Source organism: Labrus bergylta, chromosome 17 (assembly GCF_963930695.1).
Source record: "Labrus bergylta chromosome 17, fLabBer1.1, whole genome shotgun sequence".
NCBI lineage: Eukaryota > Metazoa > Chordata > Actinopteri > Labriformes > Labridae > Labrus > Labrus bergylta.
Window position 1 is genome coordinate 25858832 of NC_089211.1, and position 26874 is coordinate 25885705.

At 42.7% G+C, this 26874-nt stretch overlaps 1 protein-coding gene and 1 pseudogene across 1 annotated transcript; one reads left to right on the forward strand and one right to left on the reverse strand.

Moving 5' to 3' along the window:
* Positions 1-557: 557 nt before the first annotated feature.
* LOC136183151 (nuclear factor 7, brain-like) lies at positions 558-3899 on the forward strand. The gene has a single exon (XM_065965277.1). The coding sequence runs from the start codon at positions 835-837 to the stop codon at positions 2209-2211; it is 1377 nt and encodes a 458-aa protein (XP_065821349.1). The 5' UTR covers positions 558-834; the 3' UTR covers positions 2212-3899.
* A 744-nt stretch (positions 3900-4643) lies between these two features.
* On the reverse strand, positions 4644-11439 carry LOC110004689 (short-chain specific acyl-CoA dehydrogenase, mitochondrial-like; annotated as a pseudogene).
* Between the last annotated feature and the right edge of the window lie 15435 nt (positions 11440-26874).

Below are 26874 nucleotides of genomic sequence, written 5' to 3' on the forward strand. Positions count from 1 at the left end.
GCGTGCGGGCGTAGGTTCAACACGTCATTGGTCACGACAATGCTAGAGACGACTGTCACGTTTGTCTGGAACTAAAACAGTACCATATTATTAATCTTTTTATCATTTTGGCTAAATTTCATATCCATAAAAGTAAATTTGCAAACAGAAAACCTATTTTCAAACATTATTTGAATGAGCTGCAGCAGTACATGAAAACCATCCAGCACTCTGAGAACCCCAAGGCCCTGAAGACTCTTGAATATTGTATTTATTTTAATTGTGTAAACTGATGACCCTTCCATTTCTACCCTTCCCTATGTTTTTACTTGTCTTAGTCTTTGTCAACCCCTGGCATGTTCCTTTGTTCCTTAATCTAACTTTGTAACATTGTCTGTGTTTACAATAAAGTTGTTAAAAAAAGAAAAGAAAAAGACTGTCACGTTTGTCTGCTTAGTCAGCTGATCCATGACACTCCCCCCCCCCCCCCCCCCCCCAGAGAAATGAGACTGTTCTCTGTGTTCCTGCTCTGAAGAAGCTCCGCCCCCTCAACTGTTTCGTCTGAAACAAACCAGGAAACAGGCTGTTATTCTGCCTCACCCTGAAGAGACACACACACGCTGACAGACGGACCGACCTGCAGACACAAACCAGCACGACTTCCACTGAGAGAGGACAGGAGGAGGAGGAGGGGATACTGGGAGTACTTGTTATACTGGGAATACTGGGAATACAAACACTTCAACCTGCTGCTGAATCCACAAACTGAACGAGAGTTTCAAAGTGAAAGTAACTCTCAGGGACGGGGAGTGGCTTCCTGTTTTTTTCTGCTGCGTGTTTTGACTCTGAGATAAAATGGCGTCCAAGTTTGAAGAAGATCTGAGCTGTCCGATCTGCCTCGACATCTTTAAAGATCCAGTGATGCTGTCCTGCAGCCACAGCTTCTGTAGAGAGTGTGTGAAGAACTGCTGGAAGGAGAAGGAGAACCAGGAGTGTCCACTCTGTAAGAGGAGACACTCAAGGGAAGTATTACCTGTTAACTTTGCTTTAAAGAACCTGAGTGAGAGTTTTGTGCAGGAGAGAGATCAGAGAGCTTCAGAGGATCTCTGCAGTCTGCACTCTGAGAAACTCAAACTCTTCTGTCTGGACCATCAGGAGCCGGTGTGTCACATCTGCATTACTTCAGAAAAACACAGCAAACACACAATCAGACCCATCGATGAAGCTGCTGGACAACACAAGAAGAAACTTCAGGAAACTCTGGAGCCGGTAAAGAAGAAGTTAAAAGTTTGTAAACGAGTTAAAGTGAAGTTTGATCAAACAGCAGAACACATTCAGGTCCAGGCCCGACACACAGAGAGGCAGATTAAGGAGCAGTTTAAGAAGCTTCACCAGTTTCTAGAAGAGGAAGAGGAGGCCAGGCTGTGTGCACTGAGGGAGGAAGAGGAGCAGAAGAGTCAGAGGATGAAGGAGGAGATGGAGGCTCTGAGCAGAGAGATAGCAGCTCTTTCACACACAGTCAGAGACACAGAGGACGAGCTGAGAGCTGAAGACGTCTCATTCCTGAAAAACTACAAGGCTGCAGTGGAAAGAGTCCAGCAGCGCCCCCTGCTGGAGGATCCACAGCTGCCCTCAGGAGCTCTGATAGACCAGGCCAAACACCTGGGCAACCTGAGCTTCAACATCTGGAACAAGATGAAGGACATGGTCTCCTACAGTCCGATCATTCTGGACCCAAACACTGCTCATCCAGAACTCATCCTGTCTGAAGATCTGACCTGTGTGAGAGGAGGAGAGAGACAGCAGCTTCCTGATAATCCAGAGAGGATTGATTCTTACAGGTCTGTCCTGGGCTCTGAGGGCTTTAACTCAGGGACTCACAGCTGGGACGTCCAGGTTGGAGACAGTACACGCTGGGGACTGGGTGTGTTAGCAGAGTGTGGACAGAGGAAGGGAAGCATACGGTCTAGAGGTTGGTCAATATGGTTCTATGATGGTGAATACGCAGCACACTCCCCACCACATCCATTCACTGTTCTCTCAGTGAAGAAGAATCCTCAGAGGATCAGAGTGAATCTGGACTGTAACAGAGGAGAGCTGTCGTTCTCTGATCCTGATACTAACACACACATACACACACACACACACATACACACACACACACACACTGAGAGGATGTTTCCATACATTAACACTTATGATAAACTGAAGATTTTACCAGAGAAGCTCTAAGATGATGAAGATGTGATGATGATGAAGATGATGAAGATGATGATGATGTGATGATGATGATTATGATGATGAAGATGATGATGATGATGATGATGTGATGATGATGATGTGATGATGAAGATATGATGATGATGTGATGATGAAGATGTGATGATGATGGTGATGATGATGATGATGGTGATGATGATGTGATGAAGATGATGATGATGATGAAGATGATGATGATGATGATGATGTGATGATGATGATGTGATGATGTTGATGAAGATGTTGATGATGATGATGATGATGATGATGAAGATGTGATGATGATGATGATGATGAAGATGTGATGATGAAGATGTGATGATGATGGTGATGATGATGATGATGGTGATGATGATGTGATGAAGATTATGATGATGATGAAGATGATGATGATGATGGTGATGTGATGATGAAGATGTGATGATGATGATGATGAAGATGTGATGATGATGATGATGATGATGTGATGATGATGATGATGATGATGAAGATGTGATGATGATGATGATGATGTGATGATGATGATGATGATGATGTGTTGATGATGATGATGATGAAGATGATGATGATGTGATGATGATGATGTGACTATGATGATGATGATGATGATGATGATGATGAAGATGTGATGATGAAGATGTGATGATGATGATGATGAAGATGTGATGATGATGTGATGAAGATGTGATGATGATGAAGATGATGATGTGATGATGATGATGTGATGATGATGAAGATGTGATGATGATGTGATGATGATGAAGATGTGATGATGATGTGATGATGATGATGATGATGATGATGATGATGACGATGAAGATGATGATGATGATGATGATGATGATGTTCTGAATCTTCGTCTTTGTTTATTTTATAATTGTTTTGACTGCGTTGTCATGGTGATTTTGTTCATTATAACTTTGTGTATTATTCGACAGCAGGTAAAATCTCGATCCTGATTGGTCGGTTTGTTGGAGTGTCTTTAAATATAATCTGCTCAGCGTGTTAACTGGTTAACTGTCGTCTCTTTTTCACTTGAACTCTGAGGAGTCCCTGAAGGCATCATCGTCTGTATCTCTGTGTGCTGGAGTTATTACCCTGCAGGGAGAGATTATAATCTGCACACGGTGATCTGAAATCACTCCACAGTTGTTGAGAGATCAGAAAGAGTTATGCAATTGTTGAATTTGTTTTTATCATATATGTTCTTTTTCTTTTATTATCATTTAATCAATTTATAATTTACTTTATATGTTTACTTTTTCTTTTATTATCACTTAATCTTTTTATCATTTCATTCATATGTCATAGAGTCGCTACGACTTTCTTTCTTTTTTTCTATTTTTAATTGCACAGTTTCAGTTTGTTTCATCTAGGGGGATTCTTTAAATCTTTTTTTCAGGTTAATATATATGTATGGGGGGGGGCGTTGGTTTTGTGGTTAATTTGTAACAAATGTTTCATGTCATGTACGTCTTTGTAACCTGATACTGGATACTTTGAATTTCCCTCGGGATCAGTAAAGTTTCTACACTTGATCTGAATCCCTCTTTCTATCTGCTGTTGTGTTTTATTGATCTTGTAAATGTCATCATGGAGGAGTGTCTCTCCTGAGAGGAGGAGTTTGTCTCTGTCAGTAATTATAAAGTTATTCTGATTCATTCAGGTGTTTCTTTAACTCCAGTCTAAAGCTGTGACGTCTGAAAGTTTCAGATCAAGACGATCGGTGTCGTCTCCGACTCGTCCGTCAGGTCGGACAGGAAGAAGAAAAAGTCCTGAAGGGGAAGTTTGACTTGATGTGTTCAAAGATTAAATTATAGAACGTGATGCTCCTGACTCCACCTTTAAGGTTTATTTAACGTGCTGCATTAAGACGTTATTTAAAGTCAGGGTTGGTCATTTCCTCCAGATTCACTTCTTCACATTCTGGTGTAAATTGTCTTTAGGTCCTGACAGAAATGAATAACTCATGTTCTCTGAAAAAGGAACAAAGTAAATCCATCATCTGTATCAGTTTGTAAGTCTGTAAAAACTTTGACCAATGTCTGCCACGAGGTACCAATCTGATGAACCAATCAGACGCCTCCCTGTCTCCCTGCTCGCTCTCTACCTCTTGCGTGCTCTAGCTCACACTCAAAGAGCGTCACCGATGACTTTAGGAGTTTAAACTGAGAGTTTACTGACCGCTGAATGAGACATGAGACGACGTAGTTTCTACACAATGACAGAGATGAGCTGAGGTCCACTTCTGGAGGGACGGCGCTCGTGCATGCAAGTGAGGGGGCGTGGCTTTAGAGGGAGCACAGAGGGGAGGGGGCTGTCACTTATTGGACCTTTAACTTCAGTCCAACATCTTCTTTCACCTCTTTAAATTCTAAATGTTAAAATAAAATCCATCACTCCTCTGAGCTGTAATTATGTTTTAATCATCACACTATAAATTACAGTAAAATATGTACACGTTACCGAGGCACAAGAAGTCTGAGATGAAAAACAAAGAAAACAGACGTGAAGTGTTTCAAACCGTTTCATAAAGTGATCACATGTTTGTTCACTTCCAGATTGAAGGAGGTTTTTTTTTATTTCATCTGCACATTCTGGCTTTTATTTCCACTCATTCATGAATCTGTGAGGCAGGAAAAAGTAGGTCAACACATATGAAAGCATGCCGTCGCCCTCTGCTGGCCAAACTGCAAAATGCAAGAAAAGAAGAAGAAGGTGTTTTTCCTCATGTAGGCAGACTGGATCTTAAAGGGTCAGTACACAAGCTTTTCTTCTCCACATAATCAGAACTTTTGAGCACCTTTAAGGTCGAGCCTGGAGCATCCGTCTCGTCTTTTACAATCTACATTTTGGATGTTTATCACTGAAAAGGCGACACCTGGAGGAACTTTTTTTCTGCAATGTTTGACAGGTAATATTGGGGAAAAAGTGGCGTTCACGAACTGCAGATAACCTGAACATCGTTAGCACCTTTAAAGGAAGAATGATCGACATGTTCCACATAAATAAATCATAAAGTCTGTCCTGTGTAAATGTGTCTCTGAGTCATGACTGTCTACAATGAGGGAGAAGCTCGAGTCCCGCTGGCTGTGTTGTTGTCAGAGCCGTGTTTACATGGACGGGACGGCCGGCTCCTCCCCTTGTGTATAAAAGCTGTTTTAGTCAAGAACTAGAGAGAAGAAGAAGAACATACTCACTGATTATTTGGATGTTAGTAAGAGTTTTTAGATCACGCTCATTCTGTGTCAGTTTACATGAAATGTGAAGCTACGAGCTAACTAAAGAGCGCTAACATTAGCATGCTAACACAACAATGTGAAGCTACGAGCTAACTAAAGAGCGCTAACATTAGCATGCTAACACAACAATGCAGGACACAGGTGATTGCAGCTCAAGATAAGGACCATTTTAATTATGGTGCGTTCTTAATCAACAACTCCTTCCTGTGAGCGTGAGGGGACGGGGGGGTTGGAGGTGTGTCTCTGGAGGAGGCGTGGCCTAACAGCAGTTTGTTTTGGTTTAATTCTGGAGCTCATGGGCGACATCTACTGGATCAAAAAAAGTTGCAAATTCTTCCTTTAAGGTCAACCACACAGCTTCTGTTTCGTCTTTTACAAACCACAACATTTCTATGTGTTTTATTTAAAAGGCGAGCGCTCTAAAGTTATGGATATAACCACAACGGGAAAGTGACGCTTTAATCTGCAGCTCTTCACATTCACATGAAATTACTCAACATGTCAGTCAGTAAAATAAGGTCGACAGGGGACGTTTTTATGAGTTACTTTTTAAAGTTCTTTGCAGAGATGTGTTATAAAATGACATCGAAGGCCCCGTGTCCACCTGGTGGTTTTTTTTTTTCTGAGCGCCAGCGTCTGAGATCGTTCTCAGGAGAAAGCAGCCGCCTTGAGAAAAATCAAACGCCAGCGTCTTTTTTCTGAGCGCTCCACCCGCTCCATCCGTCAAATTGAAAATCACTCAACTTTTCAGGAAGGCGCTGTTGAAGTCACCGGCGCTCTTTTCCAAACATTAAGTGGCGTCTCCTGTAGTACGACACACGAGACGGCGGAGGTAACGGGCACGCACAATCACGTGAAACTCAGATGAGGTCTCACCCGATCAACGCGGCTCCTTTTAAATCTGAATGAATGAGGTGATGTCCCAGTGTGCGTGATTATTACTCGTCCATATTGTGGCGTGCGGCGTCTATGCTTGGTATTCCTTCAGGATCTGGCCGGCGATCACCAGCCTCTGGATCTCACTCGTGCCCTCGTAGATCTCTGTGATGCGAGCGTCGCGGTAGTGCCTCTCAGCAGGCATGTCTGACACGTAGCCCATCCCACCCAGAACCTGGATCGCCTGATGGAAAAGTGCAAAACACACCAAAAGTTAAAAACGTCCCGTCTCTTTCTGCACGCTTAACCGTCTGCATGGTCGATTCTTCTTACCTGATGAGAGCAGAATGTGGCGGCTTCTGACGCGGCGAGTTTGGCCATGGCTGCTTCCTGCAGGAAAACACAAAAGAGGGTTCATGTCTGTTAAACTGGAGAAAAAAAAAAGAGTAGAAAACTGTCTTTGGGTATCACATTTTGTGTTGCTTTCCCTTTAATTCTGTGTTTTATTAGTGCTTAGTGTTCATTGGTCCAGGAGCAATCCATCATAGCAGTCTCCAGTTATATTGTGTTTAGCATTAGCTCCTCCCTCTTTTATAATGGCTTCTCAGTGGAATCGTTCTTTCTGGCCTTTCTCCTGGACCAAGGTTCAAGGTTGTCTTTATTATCCCTGCAATTTGTTTTGCAGTCAGCAGTAAAAACACACACATACAGACAGCCCGAAATGAGCAAACAACATAGAAAGGACTGTAAATAAATACAATAGATAAGAAACACAACACACAGTTAGTGGTTTAAAAAGGTGACGGCAGCAGGAACAAATGAGTTTCTCAACCTCTTTGTCCTGCATGCTGGCAGGCTGAATCTGCGGCCTGACGGCAGCAACTTCAAATCCTTGGACAAAGGATGACTTTGTTCTGCCAAGATTGACTGAGCTTTCTTAAGACACCTTGTTTTATATAAGAAAGGTCAGAAAGGGACGATCCTGAGATTCTGACACACATTTTGCGGTTTTTGATGCTGAGTGATCCGTACCAGGTCACCATGCAGAATGTTAAAACTGAGTCAATAAAACAGGAATAAAACATCTTCATAAAAGTGCTGTCAACATTAAAATTCCTAAGCTTCCTCAGAAAGTGCACACGCTGATGAGCTTTTTTGCAGACAGCTTCAGTTTGGAGTTCGAAGGTGAGTTTGTCATCGATGATAGTCCCCAGGTACTTGTACTGGTGCAGCACCTCAACAGCCTGGTTGTTAATAAAAACAGGGATTATTCCTGAAATCCACTGTCATTTCTTTAGTCTTTAGGACATTAATGTCCAGGAAGGATGACCTACACCAGTCTGTGAATTCAGTCAGGACAGGGCCGTGATCTGGGTCATCAGTGCTCAGGAGGGAAACGATCACCGAGTCATCTGCAAACTTGATGATGTGTCGGTTCTCATGTCTGCTTTGACACTCATTTGTGTATAGTACAAATAAAAGGGGAGAAAGGACACATCCCTGGGGTGATCCAGTGGAGGAATAAAGAACATCTGATACGATGCCATTTGCTCTCACACGCTGTGACCTTCTTGTTAAAAATTCCATCAGCCAGCATATAAGACCACTGTCAATGTTGTGGATGGACCTGAGCCTATCTGCTAAGATGTGTGGTTGTATGCAATTAACAGCTGAGGAGAAATCAATAAAAACTAGGTGTGTGAGGGACTTCGCCCCCTCAAGGTGTGTCAGGACTGTGTTTAACAAAGTGACCATTGCGTCCTCAACACCCCTACCTGACCTATATGCAAATTGTAATGGATCCAAATTTGCTTCCACAGTTTTTAAAAGTCAGTCCTTTACAATCTTCTCAAATTACTTCATTACAAGAAAGGTAAGCGCTATAGGTCTAAAGTCACTGAGTGCTTTAGGAAAAGGATTTTTGGGCACAGGTACAATTATGGAATCTTTCCATAAACAAGGAACTCTGTGAATGTGGAGAGACAATTTAAAGATAAAACAGAAGATCCCTGCCAGCTCTACAGCACAGTTCTTTAGGATGCGCCCTCCAATTCTATCAGGTCCCAGACTTTTCCTTTCCTTGACGCTACGGAAGTGTCTCAGGACCATGCCCTCATCAACATCGATGCTGGCCTGCCCTGGGGAAACGTTTTTAAAAGTTGACTGTTTCTTACTGAAGTCGCGGTCGTTAAACGGATTAAAGAAAAAGTTCAGTTCAATGGACAGTTCAACATCAAGCTTGTCATCAAGGGAGATTGTACATTTCTTAGATTGTATCCCCATTATAGATTTCACACCCTCCCATGCAGGTCGTGAATATCCAGAAATGAACATTTCATCTACTTTGTCCTTGTAGCTACGCTTTGCAAGCTTTATTCCGATATTAACTTGTTTTTGTAGTTCCCTGTACCGAGTCATATCCCCTTTATTAAAACTGATATTTAGTTGGATAATTGTGCTCTTGACAGACTTAGAAATCCATGGCTTATTATTTGGATAGATGGAGACTAAGTTTTGGGGGATGACCAAATCCTTGCAGAAGGTGATGTAAGCTGACACAGTCTCTGTGAGCTCATCAATGTCAGTACAGTTAACTTTAAACAGGTCCCAGTCTGTGCAAGAATAACAGTCCTGGAGACATTTAACTGATTCCTTCGACCAGACCGGAACCAATCTTTGTTCTGGCTTGTTCCTCTTCAGGACCGATTTGTAGGACGGAGCCAAATAGATGACGTAGTGGTCAGACGTACCAAGCGGAGATCTCCGAAGGGATTTATACGCTCCTGTCACAGATCCATAGCAAAGGTCCAGTGTTTTTGTGAGACGTGTCAGACAGGTCACGTACTGGTAGAAGTTACATAAGGACTTCTCTGGTTTACAATGACTAAAATCACCCATTACAAAGTTCGGTGCCTCCGGCGAAATCCCCTGAAGCCGTTGCACTGTTTTCACTATAGCTCTGGTGGCCTGGTTCCTTTGTGTGCGTCTCCCTGACATGAAAGTAGGTTTTATCTATTTGTGTTTTAGGTGTAACCTAAATGTTGAGGGCTGAAGCTCATTGACATCAAAAGTTGAGTTGAGGCATGGGAATGATTCCACTTTAAGGTTTTTTCCTTAATTTGTCAAGTGTTTTTTTCTGTTTCAGAGACAAAATATGACAATTAATGATTTGCCTTGTAAACAAAATAATGTTCAATAATTCTAAACAGGCTCAGTAAACAGAGGATGAATCAATTAAACAATAAATCAAGTCTGCCTATGCATCATAAACAAACAAACAAACACTAAACTCACTTACTGAAACAATAACTCACATGTGGATGCACTCGGCAAAGAAAGGTGGAACAGGTCTTGTCCTTTGGAGAGCAAACTGAGCAGTGAACTCTCCTTCCCTTTATGGGAGACCTGATCTCATTCACCTGTGGCTGATTGCTGCAGCCAGCACAGGTGTTTCTTGTTGCTCCTAATTGAGCTCAGGGAATCAAGGCGGACATGACATCTCAACGATTTGTATCAAAATATTACAGAAATGTACTAAATACACACAAATAGATAAAACTTACTTTCTTGTCAGGGAGACGCACACAAAGGAACCACGAGGACGCAAACAATACCACTCTGGAAACTTGTAACCAGTCTATACATCTAACTTGGTCCAGGAGAAAGGCCAGAAAGAACGATTCCAGTGAGAAGCCATTATAAAAGAGGGAGGAGCTAACGCTAAACACAATATAATTGGAGACTGCTATGATGGATTGCTCCTGGACCAATGAGCACTAAGCACTAATAAAACACAGAATTAAAGGGAAAGCAACACAAAATGTGATACCCAAAGACAGTTTTCTACACAAAGCATCAAGTGAGATTTTTACCTTTGTGAAAGGTTTCTTTGAATCTCGAAGGAGGGCGGCCTTCCAGGTGAGCAGACGAGCGCTCTCCACCGCCACGTTCATGTCGGCAAGTTTGAACTAAACCAGGTGGAAAAAAACTCAAGATGATTTATCTATGAAGCAGGAACATCAAAGATCCTGTTTCCATTCTCTAAAAACTGATGAGGTGCATGGTTACCTGTACGGCCTGCAGTTTTCCGATGGGCGCTCCGAAAGCGATGCGTTTGTGTGCGTAGTCTGCGGCGCAGTCCAGAGAGGCCTGAGCGATACCGAGAGCCTGAGCGGCGATACCGATCCTCCCGCTGTCCAGAGTTTGCTGAGCGGGGCAGAGAGGTGAAGACTTCACTAATCGTAATGTTATCATTAGACAAAACACGTGCTCGCTGCAGGTCACTTAGCACGCCGCTGTCAACTGCGTTTCCTGAATACGGTCTTTAACGACTCGCCAGGCGGGGAATCTGAATCCTCTAACCGAATCAGAATCAGAATTTATTTGGCAAAGGATTCAGCTCAGAGTGTGAGTGTGTGTGTGTGTGTGAGTGAGTGTGTGAGTGTGTGTGTGTGTGTGTGAGTGTGTGAGTGTGTGTGTGTGAGTGTGTGTGTGTGTGTGTGTGTGTGTGTGTCACCTTGTGTTTGAGCTTCTTGTCCGTGGTGGCGAACACGACGGTGGCCGCGGCGTCCCAGCTGTTGGTGATCCAGGCTTTGGTTCCATTCAGCACCCACTCGTCTCCCTCCTGACGAGCCACCGTGGACGCCGCGCCCGCGTCGCTGCCCTTACCTGGAGGAGACGTGCAGATCAGTTTAGAGACACAGGTGGCTAACTTTATTTTAAAATGGCGTCTTTAAGACTCCTCAGTTTTTATCCCTCGTCTCATTAGGGGCGTGAACACGTGCGTGAGGCGTGGCGTTTACCCGGCTCGCTGAGGGCGAAGCAGCCCACCTTCTCCCCGGTGGTGAACGGCGTGATCCACTCCATCTTCTGTTCCTCTGTGCCGAACTTCAGGACGGGTCCGATGTAGAGCGACTGCGAGGAAGAAGACGCGCACAGAGGTAAACACGACAACATCACAACACAAATATACGTTGCTATGGCGACCGACCGGGCTCACGTTGTTAACGGACACCACGCATCCCGTGCTGGCACAGCCTCTGCTGATCTCCTCCACCGCCAAACTGTACGCCAGGTAGTTCATCCCTGACAATAGAGTGTAAGTGCCATTTTTGCATTAATAAGTTTGATTATTATTGTTTGGATTATGATTTGCTAGAGCATAGCAGATGATATGTTTGTGTTTATCTTGGGAATATTTACTGAGATTATTCCTATTTTATTTTGAAGGTTTGTTGTGATTCTGTAAGATTTCCGTAGTCATGTGATCAGGAGACAGGAAGTGAAGTGTATTGTTATGTGTTACGCTGTCTAAGTAAAATAAACGAGTGACGGCGGAGCAACACGGTAGTTTTACCGTGGACACATGGGAACATGTGTGAAGGCAACTCAACGCGTAAAACAGTTTAATGTCGTCACTATAGAGTGGTTAAGAAAGAACTCAGTTTAAGAACATAAGATTTACTAAGAAGACCGAAGAAACCACTACATTAAGTAAAACTAGCAGCTCACAAACTTGACGTCGGACGCCATGATGACGCAAGAACTGTACAAGACGGCACAAGAATAAATGTAAGATACTCAGCTTCTCAAGAAAATAAGACAACAAGGATGTTTGGTCTTACTACGATGACACTCATTATGAAAGCAGGCCGTGCTTTGTGTCATAGACCATCGTTCATGAACACTTGTTGAACTAGAAGTTGTGTAAAAGAGGCATCATGGCGGACGACGACGCGCAGGATCCCGGACCTGGCGCACAGAGCTGCAGTAGCAGGGCTGACCAGAAGAGGGCGCCAAAGTACACAGAAAAGGGTTTGGAAGAGTGCCTGAACAGGTACATTAATGCAAGACGATCTAAGCTCTCACAGCTAACAGCAAAAACAAATAAGATTAATGGACTTATGAAAGATAATGAGAGTCCAGACATTGTTGATGATCTCTTGAATGAATGCTCAAAACTACAGAATGAGTTTATTCATACAAATGATAATGTTCTGTTGCTGCTACCCGAAGAAGAAAAAGAGGCTGATCAAACATTTTGGTTCAAGCCAAAAATTGAGCAGGTTAATAAATTCATGCTTGAGGTTGAGGGATGGACATCTAATATAAGACAACAACACCAAGATGACGTGAATCCAGATGATAGTGTGTCTGTTGCTGATGCACCCTTAAAAACGACATTTGGATCATGTGTTGTACGAAGCACAGCCACAAGCAGTTCATCAAGATCATCCAGAGCTTCATCCATATCATCTGTACGTCGGAAGGAACAAGCAGAACGTGCCGCTTTACTTGCACGTGCAGCATCCTTGAAACAGAGACAAGTATTAGACTTTGAAGAATGCAAATTGAAGGCAAAAAGGGAACAACTTGAGATTGACACAGCTATTGCTGCTTCTACAGCCAAAATAAAAGTGTTGGAAAACTATGAATATGAAAGAGTGATGCAGTTGCTGATCCTGAAGTACGACTTTCAGTGAATCAGCCGCAAAGGAACCAGCTTCCAGAAACAAAGCTTGGACATTCAGAATGGTTAAAGGTAACTGATCATCAAATGAAACAAGAAAACCAGACACAGGAGAATGGCATCAATGATGACCCAGTAGATCTGTGTGAAGTGATGCTTAAACAAAATAACATCACTGAGATGTTAGTCAAACAACAGAGACTGTCACATTTGCCCCAAAGAGACATTCCTGTTTTCAGTGGAGATCCACTTGAGTTTAAATCGTTCATAAGAGCTCTTGACCATACAATTCAGGACAGAACAGATAGTGACAGTGATAGGTTATACTACCTTGAACAGTTTACCAGAGGTGAGCCCAGAGACTTGGTAAGAAGTTGTCAACACATGAGTCCTTATCAAGGCTATCATGAGGCAAGAAAGCTGTTGACTTATCACTATGGTAACGAGCTGAAAATTGCAACTTCCTACATGAACAGAGCATTCAACTGGCCACAGATTAAACCTGACGACGCCAAGGCTCTTCAGAGTTACTCCCTGTTTCTCACTGGATGTAACAACGCAATGCAAGACATCAACCAGCTTCAAGAAATTGAGAATCCCACTAATCTCAGAATCATTGTCTCCAAGTTACCTTACAAGATAAGAGAGAAGTGGAGAGTTTCTGCTTTTGACATTCAGGAGGCAACTGGACAAAGAGCAAAGTTTTCAGATCTAGTTAGATTCATAAGCAGACAAGGTAGAATAGCTGCTGATCCTATTTTTGGAGACATAAAGGATGCTGAGGATAAGGGAAAACCTTATGCAAACATGAAAACGACAAGAACATCTAGACCAAAGGGAAGTGCTTTTGCCACAAGTGTAGCACCTTCTGCAAATGAAAAGACACATGATCATGGTAAAAACTCATACTCCTCTACATGTTACACAGGCTGTGCATTTCAGAAACCATGTGTGTACTGTGAAAAACAACATACATTGGCAGAATGTCACAAAATCAGAAATCAGCCTTACAAGGAAAAACTTGATTTTCTTAAAGGCAAAGGTTTGTGCTTTGGATGTTTGACATCAGGACATTTAAGTAAAGACTGTAGAAAAAGAGCTTCATGTGAGTTCTGTTCAAAGAAACACCCGAGCATGCTTCATTTCACAAAAGAAGAAGATAATGAAAAGGTTGACAGCAGTCAGAAAAACATCACAGAAAAGACAACAGCTGATGAATCAACACACATCTCAGGTGGGACCTGTGGAGCCACTGGGGCCGGAACAGACAGTCGTGTTTTGTCGATTGTTCCTGTGTGTGTCAAGTCAAAGAAAAGCAACAAGATAATAGAGACTTATGCATTCATGGATAATGGAAGCCAAGCCACATTCTGCTCCGAGGAGCTAATGAGGCAGCTTGACCTTGAAGGTAAGAAAACTCAGATCCTGCTTCGCACAATGGGCCAGGAAAAGTTAGAGACAAGCTACCATCTTACTGGATTAGAGGTGTGTGGTTTGAAAGAGAACATTTACATTGACTTACCCGAGATTTACACTCATAAAGACATTCCAGTTTCCAAGGAGAACATTCCAGTGCAAGAGGATTTGGAAAAGTGGCCACATCTTCATGGTATTCAGCTGCCACAGATTGATGCAGACATTGGTTTGTTAATAGGATGTGATGTGCACAAAGCTATGGAACCATGGGAAGTCATTCACAGTGAAGACAACGGTCCATATGCAGTTCGAACTGTCCTAGGCTGGGTAATTAATGGTCCTCTCAGGAGAGATGATTGCACTACTTCATCTGAAAGTGAACTCAGTGTTTCTGTGAATCGCATTTCTATTGCTAATGTAGAGAACCTCCTAGTGCAACAGTTCAACCATGATTTTCCAGAGAAAGCCTGTGAAGAAAAACAAGAAATGTCACGAGAAGATATTCAGTTCATGAACTCTGTTAATGAAACAGTGAAAAAGGTTGATGGACACTACAGTGTTGGTCTTCCTCTGAGAAACAAAGACACAAAAATGCCTGTTAACCGCAGTGTAGCTGTCCAGAGAGCAGAAAACCTGAAAAGGAAACTTGTCAAGAACAGAGACTTTCACAGAGAATATAAAGACTTCATGTCTGACCTGTTAAGCAAAGGCTACGCAGTTAAAGTATCGCATGAAAAGACTGTGATTGAAAATGAGAGAGTTTGGTATATACCTCATCACGGGGTGTATCATCCACAAAAAGGAAAACTTTGTGTAGTCTTCGACTGTGCAGCATCATATCAAGGCAAGTCACTGAACGGAGAACTATTGCAAGGTCCAGATCTGACCAACTCACTGGTTGGAGTGTTAACAAGATTTAGACATGACCGCATTGCTTTAATGTCAGACATAGAAGCGATTTATCACCAAGTTAAGAGTACCACCAGAAGACAGTGAGCTCCTACGGTTCCTCTGGTGGCCAGATGGAAACATAAATGAACCTCTTCAAGAGTACAAGATGGTTGTGCATTTGTTTGGTGCAACATCCTCCCCCAGCTGTGCCAACTTTGCGCTCAGAAAGACAGCTGAAGATGCTAAAGACAAGATGACACCTGCTGCAGTAAAAGCTGTTGTGAACAACTTTTATGTAGACGATTGTCTTTTATCGGTGTCAAGTGAAACACAAGCATGTGCTATGGTCAAAGATTTAACAACAGTGTGTGAGAGTGGAGGATTTCATCTTACAAAATGGATGACTAACAGCAGAGTTGTACTCGCATCCATTCCTGACACAGAAAGAGCAAAACAGGTTAAAGATTTAGATCTTAGTCATGATGCTTTACCTGATGAGAGAGTCCTAGGAGTCAACTGGTGTACTGAGACAGATGTTTTCAAGGTTAGGATAAATGCAAAGCAAACTCCTCAGACAAGACGTGGCATCCTCTCATTTGTAAGTGCCATATATGACCCTTTGGGATTCTTGTCACCTGTCATCCTTCCAGCAAAGATGATTCTGCAGGAGCTTTGTGGCAGAAAAGTCTCCTGGGATGAGGACATTCCCACTGAACTGGCTAAAAGAGCACAAATGTGGATTTCAGATCTTACAAAGCTTCATGGTTTCACAGTGGAGCGGTGTTTGAAACCGATTGGATTTGGAACAATCACATCAGCACAATTGCATAATTTTGCTGATGCCAGCGAGAAAGGTTATGGTGTTGTTACCTACCTTCGAATAACCAATGAGAAAGGAGAAACTCACTGTTCATTCATCATCAGCAAGGCCAGAGTTTCGCCACTCAAGCAAACAACAATTCCGAGGCTGGAGTTAACAGCAGCTGCTGTTGCTGTTAAAATAGACCGGCTCATGAGAAAGGAGCTGCAAATGCAGCTTGAAGATTCTGTGTTTTGGTCTGACAGCACCACTGTGTTGAGATATATTGCCAGTGAAAGTGTTAGATTTAAAACCTTTGTTGCAAACAGAGTGTCGCTCATCAGAGACAACACAAAGACAAGTCAATGGATGTATGTATGTTCTGAGCTGAACCCAGCTGACCATGCATCACGAGGTATGAATGCAGACAAGTTCATAGAGTGTCAAAACTGGATTTGTGGACCAGAGTTTTTGTTAAAGGACAACAGACATTGGCCAGTTTCACCGGACATGAGAGAAATACAAAAGGATGATGTGGAAGTTAAAGCAGCAGTGATTGTGAATGCTACAAATGTGCATGAGAATCTGCTTAACAAGTTTATCTGTCATTATTCAGACTGGAACTGTTTAAAGAAGGCAGTATCCTGGATGATGAAGTTCAAACAGTTGCTTCACAAGCTGAACACACATCGCAAGCTTCTATTCTCACAAGCAAGTGATGAAGTGAGTCTGGAAAAGAAAACTGAAATGGTTGCAAGTCAAATGCAGAAGTTCAGGTCAACTATTAAAGGGTCTCTTCTCACTGTTGAAGATGTTGCAAAGGGAGAAGTTGAGATAATCAAACTTTGTCAAAGTCAAAGCTTCAGTGATGAACTTGAGTCTCTTCAGAAAGGTAACAAGCTTAAAAGAAACAGTCACATTGTAAAGCTTGATCCTGTTGTGCAAGATGGGATGTTAAGAGTTGGAGGAAGATTGCATCAGTCTTCACTGCCGGCAGATGTAAAGCATCCTGTGATCCTGCCTAAAGATCATCATGTTTCTACGTTGATCCTCAGACACATTCACCAAGAAACAGGACACAGTGGAAGAAACTACATGTTGTCAAGACTGAGAGAAAGATTTTGGATTCCACAAGCAGACTCAGCTGTGAGAAAAATACTGTCCAAGTGTGTTGCATGCAGAAAGACTTCAGCGAAACCAGGTGAGCAAAGAATGGCAAGTTTGCCTCCAGATCGACTGATTCCTGACAAGCCTCCGTTCACAAATGTGGGCATAGACTATTTTGGGCCATTTGAGGTCAAACAAGGGAGGAGTAGAGTCAAAAGATACGGTGTTTTGTTCACATGTCTTACTGTTCGAGCAATTCACATAGAAGTTGCCCATTCACTTGATACTGACTCGTGCATAAATGCATTTAGAAGGTTTATAGCAAGGAGAGGTCAAGTATCTGTTATGAGATCAGATAATGGTACTAACCTGGTTGGAGCAGAAAAAGAAATGCGTGAAGCGATCAAAGGTTGGAATCATTCAAAAATAACAGAGACATTAACGCAGAAAGGCATTACCTGGATGTTTAACCCACCAGCGGGTTCACATTTTGGTGGCGTCTGGGAGAGACAGATTCGTTCTGTGAGGAAAATTCTTACCCAGATCCTGAAACAGCAACCACTTGAAGATGATGAACGCCTCCGCACATTGTTTTGTGAAGTCGAAGCAATTGTCAACAGCAGGCCGATAACAAGAGTCTCTAATGATCCAAACGATTTAGAGGCACTTACACCTAACCATCTGCTTCTTCTTAAGAGACAACCAGTACTACCTCCTGGAGTGTTTCAGAAGGAGGACTTGTATGTGAAGAGAAGGTGGAAACAGGTACAATACCTGACAGACATTTTTTGGAAGCGATGGACTAAGGAGTACTTGCCGCTTCTACAAGAGAGACAGAAGTGGTTAGTACCCAGAAGAAACCTGAAATCAGGAGATGTTGTTCTTATTGTGGATGAGAGCACACCCAGAGGTTCCTGGTTGATGGCAAAAGTTGAAAGGACAGTTTCTGACTCAAACGGACTTGTCAGACGTGCATTTGTTAAAACTAAAACTAATGTTTTGGAAAGGCCAATAGATAAGTTATGTCTGTTGCTTGAAATGGATGAATAAGTTAAGTTCATTGTGTTAAGTGATATGCTTGTGTTTAAAGTGTGAGACTTAGCGTGAGTAACATATTACATTTGAGTGAATTTTTGAGTTCTACGAAAAGTGAATTTGACATTTGTAGTTGTTTAGCAGTGATGACTATATGTTATGTTAAACAAGTCAGTCAAATTATTCCCGATCTGAAGTTAAATGTCACTTTAATGTTTGAGATATAATTGTTATGCTTTGCAGTAACAATTAGGGGCCGGAATGTAAGTGCCATTTTTGCATTAATAAATTTGATTATTATTGTTTGGATTATGATTTGCTAGAGCATAGCAGATGATATGTTTGTGTTTATCTTGGGAATATTTACTGAGATTATTCCTATTTTATTTTGAAGGTTTGTTGTGATTCTGTAAGATTTCCGTAGTCATGTGATCAGGAGACAGGAAGTGAAGTGTATTGTTATGTGTTACGCTGTCTAAGTAAAATAAACGAGTGACGGCGGAGCAACACTGTAGTTTTACCGTGGACACATGGGAACATGTGTGAAGCCAACTCAACGCGTAAAACAGTTTAATGTCGTCACTATAGAGTGGTTAAGAAAGAACTCAGTTTAAGAACATAAGATTTACTAAGAAGACCGAAGAAACCACTACAAGAGTATTATCTATCTATCTATCTATTACAAGAATAAAAGAGGAGCGATAATCATAACTAAAAGAGAAATATGACAGTGTGCCACCAATTAACTTTTTTGTTGACATTCATTGAGCTAATTGTAGTTTACTTCATGTTCAAATCTAATCTGACTTTGCAATAGGCTGAAAGGAGAGCACCTGAATTAGTTTTGCTTCAAAGTCAAATAAATAGTTTTAAAATAAATAAAAAGTAACTCTAAGTAAACTCTCTTTCTAAATCCCTTGATGTTCTGTAAAATTTGCCTAAAATACTGGAAACATTTTAACGGCCCGGCCCGTCAGAACCGAACCGTGACCAAAAAACTGAGGTACGTATTGAACCGTGGGCTGACTGTATTGTAGCATCCCTAGTTTGTGTGTGTGTGTGTGTGTGTGTGTGTGTGTGTGTGTGTGTGTGTGTGTGTGTGTGTGTGTGTGTGTGCGTGTGTCTGTGTCTCTGTGTCTCTGTGTGTGTGGTGTGTCTGTGTGTGTGTGTGTGTGTGTGTGTGTGTGTGTGTGTGTGTGTGTGTGTGTGTGTGTGTGTGTATGTGTGTGTGTGTGTGTGGTGTATGTGTGTGTGTGTGTGTGTGATGAAGGTAATAAAGTAAGTTGGGACACTAGTCTGTTGCTTTTGTATTGGGTCTTGTTGTGGTTTTAACAGTCATACAATCATTTCCCTATAAAAATACTACCATGCTTTTATTGTGAAGCATGGTAAAAATACTACCATGCTTTTATTGTGAAGCACGGTAAAAATACTACCATGCTTTTATTGTGAAGGACGGACATCAAACTTTCCTCCTCGTGCAGAGAGCAACACAGTTAGCAAACCTCGTAACTAACAGGCAACTAAAATAACACTAATATTAACACGGGAAAGAATTAGCACTAGGTAGGCTAAGCACAAACATGTAATGAATTCGACATGACTCTTCTTCAACTACTGTGTGGCTCCAACTAATCCGGGGGACAGTTAGCGAGCATGTCGGGGCCGTGACGTCAGCTAATTAGCATATAGTGTTTTTTTTCAGCCAAGGGAGCTCAGCTCCACCATTGTAACTGCAGCCTACATCCCCCCTGATGCCGATGCAAAAGCTGCTATGAAGAAACTTTACATCGCTATCAGTAAACAACAGACTGCTCACCCGGAGGCTGCATTTATAGTTGCAGGTGATTTTAATCACTCAAACTTAAAGACAGTGCTCCCTAAATTTCACCAGCATGTTTCCTGCAATACAAGAGGAAACAAAACTCTGGACCATGTTTACACAAACATCGCAAGAGCCTACACCACGACCCCCCTCCCCCACCTGGGACAGTCAGACCACCTTTCTTTGTTCCTCATCCCCAAGTACTCCCCACTCATCCAACGTGTGAAGCCATCAGTGACAACGATTAAAGTGTGGCCAGCGGGGACAGACTCTGTACTTCAGGACAAGTTCCATCACACTGACTGGAGTATGTTTGCTTCTCAGGCTACCTTGGGCTCTCACACAGACATTGACACCTACACTTCTTCTGTGCTGGATTATATCAATACCACCATCGACAGTGTTACAACATGGAAGCAGATCACCACGTACCCAAATCAGAAGCCATGGATGAACAAGGAGGTGCGTCTCCTGCTGAAGGCCCGCAACACCGCCTTCAGATCAGATGATGCAATGGCCTACAGCGTATCCAGGGCAAACCTGAGGAGGGGCATCATCAAGGCCAAGCACTGCTACAAGCTGAAGGTAGAGGAACACTTCTCCAACTCCGACCCCAGACGCATGTGGCAGGGCATCCAGGCCATCAGTGACTATAAACCCAGCAACTCCACCCCGATAACCACAGATGTCTCCTTCCTGAACGAGCTAAATCACTTTTATGCTCGTTTCGATAGAGACAACAGAGAGACGCAGACCACGAACAGACCTCCTGCAGACAACCAGCCCCTCTCACTCACCTCCACAGACGTCCACGCTGCACTGAGCTGGATCAACGCTCGAAAGGCTGCTGGTCCAGACGGCACCCCCGGGCGCGTGCTTAGAGCATGTGCGGAGCAGCTCACTGGGGTTTTTACGGACATCTTCAACCTGTCCCTCGCCCAAGCAGCTGTGCCAGCATGCTTCAAAGCCACCTCCATTGTCCCAGTGCCGAAACACTCCAGCCCGACAGGCCTGAATGACTACCGCCCTGTAGCACTCACACCCATCATAATGAAGTGCTTTGAGCGACTGGTCCTAGCACACCTGAAAAACTGCCTCCCACCCACACTGGACCCATACCAGTTTGCAAATAAAAAGCAATGAGAAGGTAAGCGCAGTAAAAGAAATAAAAACAAGTGGTTAAAGGATCAAAAAACCCAAAACTATAATATTAATAAAAATAAAAATTAACTATAAATACGAAACATAAATAGACAAAGTAAGTAAGATAAGAAATTACCAAGTTAAAACACAAGAGGAGATTAAGATATGAGCATAAATACGAGATAAGACCATAAATAAAAGACAGTAAGAAGTAGAAGAAGATAAAAATAGTAAAACCAGTAAGAGAAGACATTAAGAAGACGACATCACATAAAAACAAGTCTGTAAAAGTATGTTTTAAGAAGGGATTTAAAAGAATTGAGGGAATCTGCAAGTCTTATCTCCTCAGGGAGGTCGTTCCAAAGTCGAGGGGCCCTGACTGAAAAGGCCCGGTCACCTTTAGTTTTAAGTCTCGACTTTGGAACGACCAGGAGGCTCCCACCCGAGGATCTAAGACTGCGGGCTGGCTCATATGGTGTCAGTAACTCTGTTATATAGCTTGGAGCCAGCCCCGTCCGTGCTTTAAAAGTAATGAGTAAATCTTAAAATCGATTCTAGAACGTACAGGAAGCCAGTGTAATGAAGCTAAAATTGGAGTGATGTGATGTCGTCTGTTACAACCAGTAAGAAGCCTAGCTGCTGCATTTTGGACCAGCTGGAGGCGAGACAGTGACTTATTTGTGATTCCGGAAAAGAGGGAGTTACAGTAGTCAAGTCGGGAGAAGATGAGGGCGTGGATGATCTTTTCAAGGTCTCGTTGGGTTAGGATTGTTTTAATTTTGGAGATGGTGCGTAGATGGAAGAAGCTTGATCGGACAACTGTTTTGATATGGGATTCAAAGGTGAGATTGCAATCGAATGTTATTCCTAGATTTCTGGCGGTGGGTTGGACATTGGTGAATAAGGGACCGAGGCTGCTCTTTGAGATATGAGTGGTGTTTGGCGGGTTGAATACTATGATTTCAGATTTAGAATTGTTCAGTTGGAGAAAGTTTTGCGCCATCCAGCAGTTGATATCGTTTAGGCAGTTTCTGACAGCAGCTAGGCTCCTAGGGTCCTCAGGTCTCAAAGGAAGGTATATCTGTGTGTCGTCTGCGTAGCAGTGAAAGGAGACATTGTGGCGTTCAATTATTTGGCCAAGAGGCAGCATATAAATGGAGAATAAAATGGGACCTAAAACCGAACCTTGCGGTACACCACAGGTAATGTTAGAGGTAGAGGAGGAGTAGTTACCGATGGTGACCGCGAAGGTTCTTTCTAAAAGATAAGAGTAAAACCAGCTAAGTGCAGTATCCTTTAAACCAACCCAATGTCTGAGACGATCAGTTAAAATTGTGTGATCAACAGTATCAAAAGCTGCGCTAAGATCTAAAAGAATTAAAATTGTGCCCTCCCCTCTATCTGTTGCTAAAAGAAGGTTATTGGTTACCTTGAGGAGGGCAGTCTCTGTGCTGTGACAAGCTCTAAAACCGGATTGGAATTTCTCAAAGAGGTTATTTTCAGTCATAAAAGATAAAAGTTGTGTTGAAACCACCTTTTCTAAAACTTTTGATAAAAATGGAAGTTTTGAGATTGGTCTAAAATTGTTAAAATCAGTGGGATCAAGGTCGGCTTTCTTTAAAAGTGGTTGGACCACAGCATGTTCAAAAGCAGAGGGGACTACACCTTCCGCCAAGGAACTATTAATAATGGATAAAATACTGGGTCCAACTGTGTTAAAAACCTCTTTGAGAAATGTTGTGGGAATAAAATCAAGGCTGCACGTAGCTGATTTCATATGGGTTAAAATGTCAGATAAAAAGGTCAAGGACACCGGCTCAAAACTGCTAAAATAACTGTTAACTTCCCTGCTGGTGTCTAAAATACGGTCTGGGGGGGATGATTTGTTGCCTAATGTCCTTGACTTTATTAGTAAAATAAGTTAAAAACTTCTCACATAGATCCTGAGAAGGATCAGTAAAATAAGAAGGGGAGGGGGTGGTGATTGATTCTAAAACCTTAAATAAAATTCTGGGGTTAGAATGATTGACTAAAATCAGATTAGAATAAAATGCTGCTCTTGCGTCTTTAACTTCCTTTTGGTATTGTTTCATTGAATCTCTCCATATTTCATAAAATACATGCAAGCCTGTTTTTTTCCATTTTCGTTCTTTCCTTCTGCAGTCTCTTTTTAGATCCTGAGTCAGTTCGTTTAGCCATGGCTGTGGGACTCTGTTAGGTTTTTTGTCTTTATAGGGAGCAACAGAGTCCAGCACAGTTTGACAGGTGAGATTAAAAGAGGAGACCAGCTCCTCTGTGTTAAAATGTTGGTAAAAGGCAGTTGAAGAGACAGAAATAAAAAGCTCCTTAAACTTGCTAGCAGACGTAGAGTTAAAAACCCTGCTGCAGACAGGTGCCTTGCTAATAAAAGGGGGCTGAGATAAAACCACTCTGAATAAAACCAGTTTGTGGTCTGACACACAGATATCCTTTGTCTCAAAGTTGTTAGGGCAGAGACCGCTGTATAAAACAAGATCAAGTGTGTGGCCCTTAGAGTGAGTGGGTTCCTGTATTGCCTGAGTAAGGTTAAAAGATTCTAGAATATCCATAAAATCACCCGCAAGGGACTGAGAGGGGCAACAGACATGTATGTTAAAATCACCTAAAACAAGGATTTTATCATACTTAGAAATAAAATGTGATAAAAACATTGTTAGGTCTGGGTGGTCTGTAGATGATTAAAATTAACACAGGATCTTTTAAGTTAACAATAAAACCAAGATGCTCAAATGATGTAAAATGAGTGTGAATAATTGGAGAGCATTTAAAATCTTTTCTATGAATAACAGCAACCCCCCCTCCCCGGCCTGACATCCTGGGCTGATGAAGGTGAGTGAAATCAGGGGGGGTTGCTTCAATCAGAGGACTGCAATCTCCCATGGTCAACCAGGTCTCAGTGACAATAAAAAAGTCCAGATTATTATGATTTATAAAATCAAGGCAGATAAAAGATTTATTATTAAGGGATCTGATATTTAAAAGACCAAAGTTAGCTGAAGTGCAATTAAAGGTTGGTTGTGGAAGAGGTTGGAGGCGTACTTGGGTGAGATTGGAGTGGTTACAGTAATTGACAGGTGACAGATGTTGATGAGACAGTCTACAGGTGACGTGTACAGGGATAATGAATTCAGTGCTGTGGTCTGTGACAGTAGAGAGTGTATGACAGTTATTGGAGGACAGAGAAGAATGAGAAAAAGAGTGACACCAGGTGTGAGGAGTAGGGGAGGGGCTTGCTGTGAGTAGATTGTTCTGAGGTGAAACAGGTGAGAGGGGATTGGAAGTGGGTGTGTGCTCAGATGGATGTCATACAGGTGTTAAGGACTGGACAGCGTGCTGGATATTAGCGGACAACATTTGACTGCCCAACGGATTTGGATGAATCCCGTCGCTTTTAAAAAGTGTAGCATGGTTCCAGAACAGGTTAAAATTGTCAATAAAATCTAGGTTGTGTGATTGTGTGAGTACAGAGGATGCAGTTTCCACTGCGCTGCACTCTGTGCTCACACATCTGGACAATAACAACACATACGCACGAATGCTGTTTGTTGATTTTAGCTCAAGTTGGCTTGAGCTAGCTTCAAGTTCCTGGGGACCCACATCACAGAGGACCTCTCCTGGTCCACTAACACCTCCAGTCTGGTTAAGAAGGCTCATCAACGCCTCTTTTTCCTGAGGACACTGAAGAGACACCACCTGTCTTCAGCTGTACTGATGAACTTCTACCGCTGTGTGATGGAGAGCATCCTGACCAGCAGTGTCTCAGTCTGGTACGGAAACTGCTCTGTCGCAGACCGTAAGGCGCTACAGCGGGTGGTAAAAACCGCCCAGCGCATCACAAGGTGTCCACTTCCTGCCATTGAGGATGTCCAAAGAAAACGCTGTCTGCGGCGAGCTCACGGCATCCTTAAAGACTCCTCCCACCCTGCCCACAGACTGTTTACCCTCCTGCCCCCCGGTAGGCGCTTCAGAAGCCTCCGGACCAGAACCAGCAGACTGAGGAACAGCTTTTTCCCCAGAGCTGTCTCTCTACTGAACTCTACCCCCCGAACTCTGAACTCTGTCTCTCGCTCTCTATCCCTCTCTCTCTCCGCACCCTGCTGACCCCCCCCTTTCCCCTGCACATCACCTCACACCCATCATCCCCCCACCACTCCTCCTGGTCACACACACACATCTCTCATCCACCTGTATTATTGTATTATAGTATGTTCATATGTCCATATTCTTTATATTATCTGTAAACTAGTATAGCATGCTCACTGCACCTTAATCTGTATATTATAATCCTAAGAATACACTTATATTTATAGCATTTATTTATATTTATAGCATCCCATTAATCCAGCCATCCATATATACCTAATAATTCACTTTTTTTAGTCTACATCTGTAAATTTTGTAATTACTGTACATAGCACAGACTCTTGCACTTTCTGCTTATTTGCACTTCTGGTGAGATGCCAAACCTCATTTCGTTACTCTATACTTGTATATGTGTAATGACAATAAAGTTGAATCTCATCTCATCTCATCTCTTTTAATGAGAAAATTCACAATATTCACCAGCACTTATGTCCAAACCCACTGCTTATCTCCCCTCCTGAATCTCTCCCGTACTATCAGTTGCTTTCCTGTTTTCAATTCCCTGATCCCTCTGAAATCTCTGACCTCATCCAAAAGTCCAAGCCCTCCACTTGTCAGCTTGATCCCCTGCCCACAACCTTGGTCAGATCTTGCCTCTCTTCTCTGCTTCCCCTCATATCTGCCATCATTCACGCCTCCCTCACCACTGGAATTGTTCCTTCATTATTCAAAACTGCAGCTGTCACTCCTATATTGAAAAAACCTGGTTCAGATCCTAACAACTTCAATAACCTCCGCCCCATTTCTAACTTACCTTTCATCTCCAAAATTCTGGAAAAAATAGTCGCCACCCAGCTACAGTCTCACTTAAATCAAAATAGCCTCTATGAGCCCTTCCAGTCCGGTTTCCGCCCCCGTCACAGTACAGAAACTGTTCTACTAAAAATCACCAACGATCTCCTCATTGCTTCTGACTCCGGCTTACTTTCCATCCTCATCCTTCTTGACCTGAGTGCAGCCTTTGACACTATCTCACACCCCATCCTCCTCAGTAGACTCTCCTCCATTGGCATCACTCACACCCCCCTTACCTGGTTCCACTCTTATCTCTCAGGCCGCACGCAGTTCATACAGCTCATATCCTTCAAATCCGAGCCCTTCTCTTCATCACCTACCTTCTCCCCCTTGGCAATATTTTCCGTAAATTCAATATACTTTTCCACTGCTTTGCGGATGACACCCAGCTCTACCTCTCCAGTAAACCAAACTCCACACTTCCACCCTCCTCCCTCACTTCTTGTTTATCTGAAATAAAATCCTGGTTCTCCTCAAACTTCCTTAAATTAAACAGTGATAAAACCAAGATCCTTCTCGTCGGCACTAAATCTATATTATCCAAAGTTGGCAGTTTCTCCCTCACTATTGACAGCTCCTCAGTTTCCCCTTCCCCTCAGGTTAAGAGTCTGGGTGTCATCCTCGACAGCACACTATCATTCAAATCCCATATCAATAACCCAGTCTGCATACTTCCACTTACGAAACATCAACCGTCTCCGCCCCTCCCTCACCCCCCATACTGCCTCCATCCTTGTCCACAGCCTTGTCACCTTCCGTATTGATTATTGTAATTCTCTGCTCTTCGGCCTCCCTCATAAATCCCTCCATAAGCTCCAACTGGTTCAAAACTCTGCTGCCCGTATTGTCACCAAAA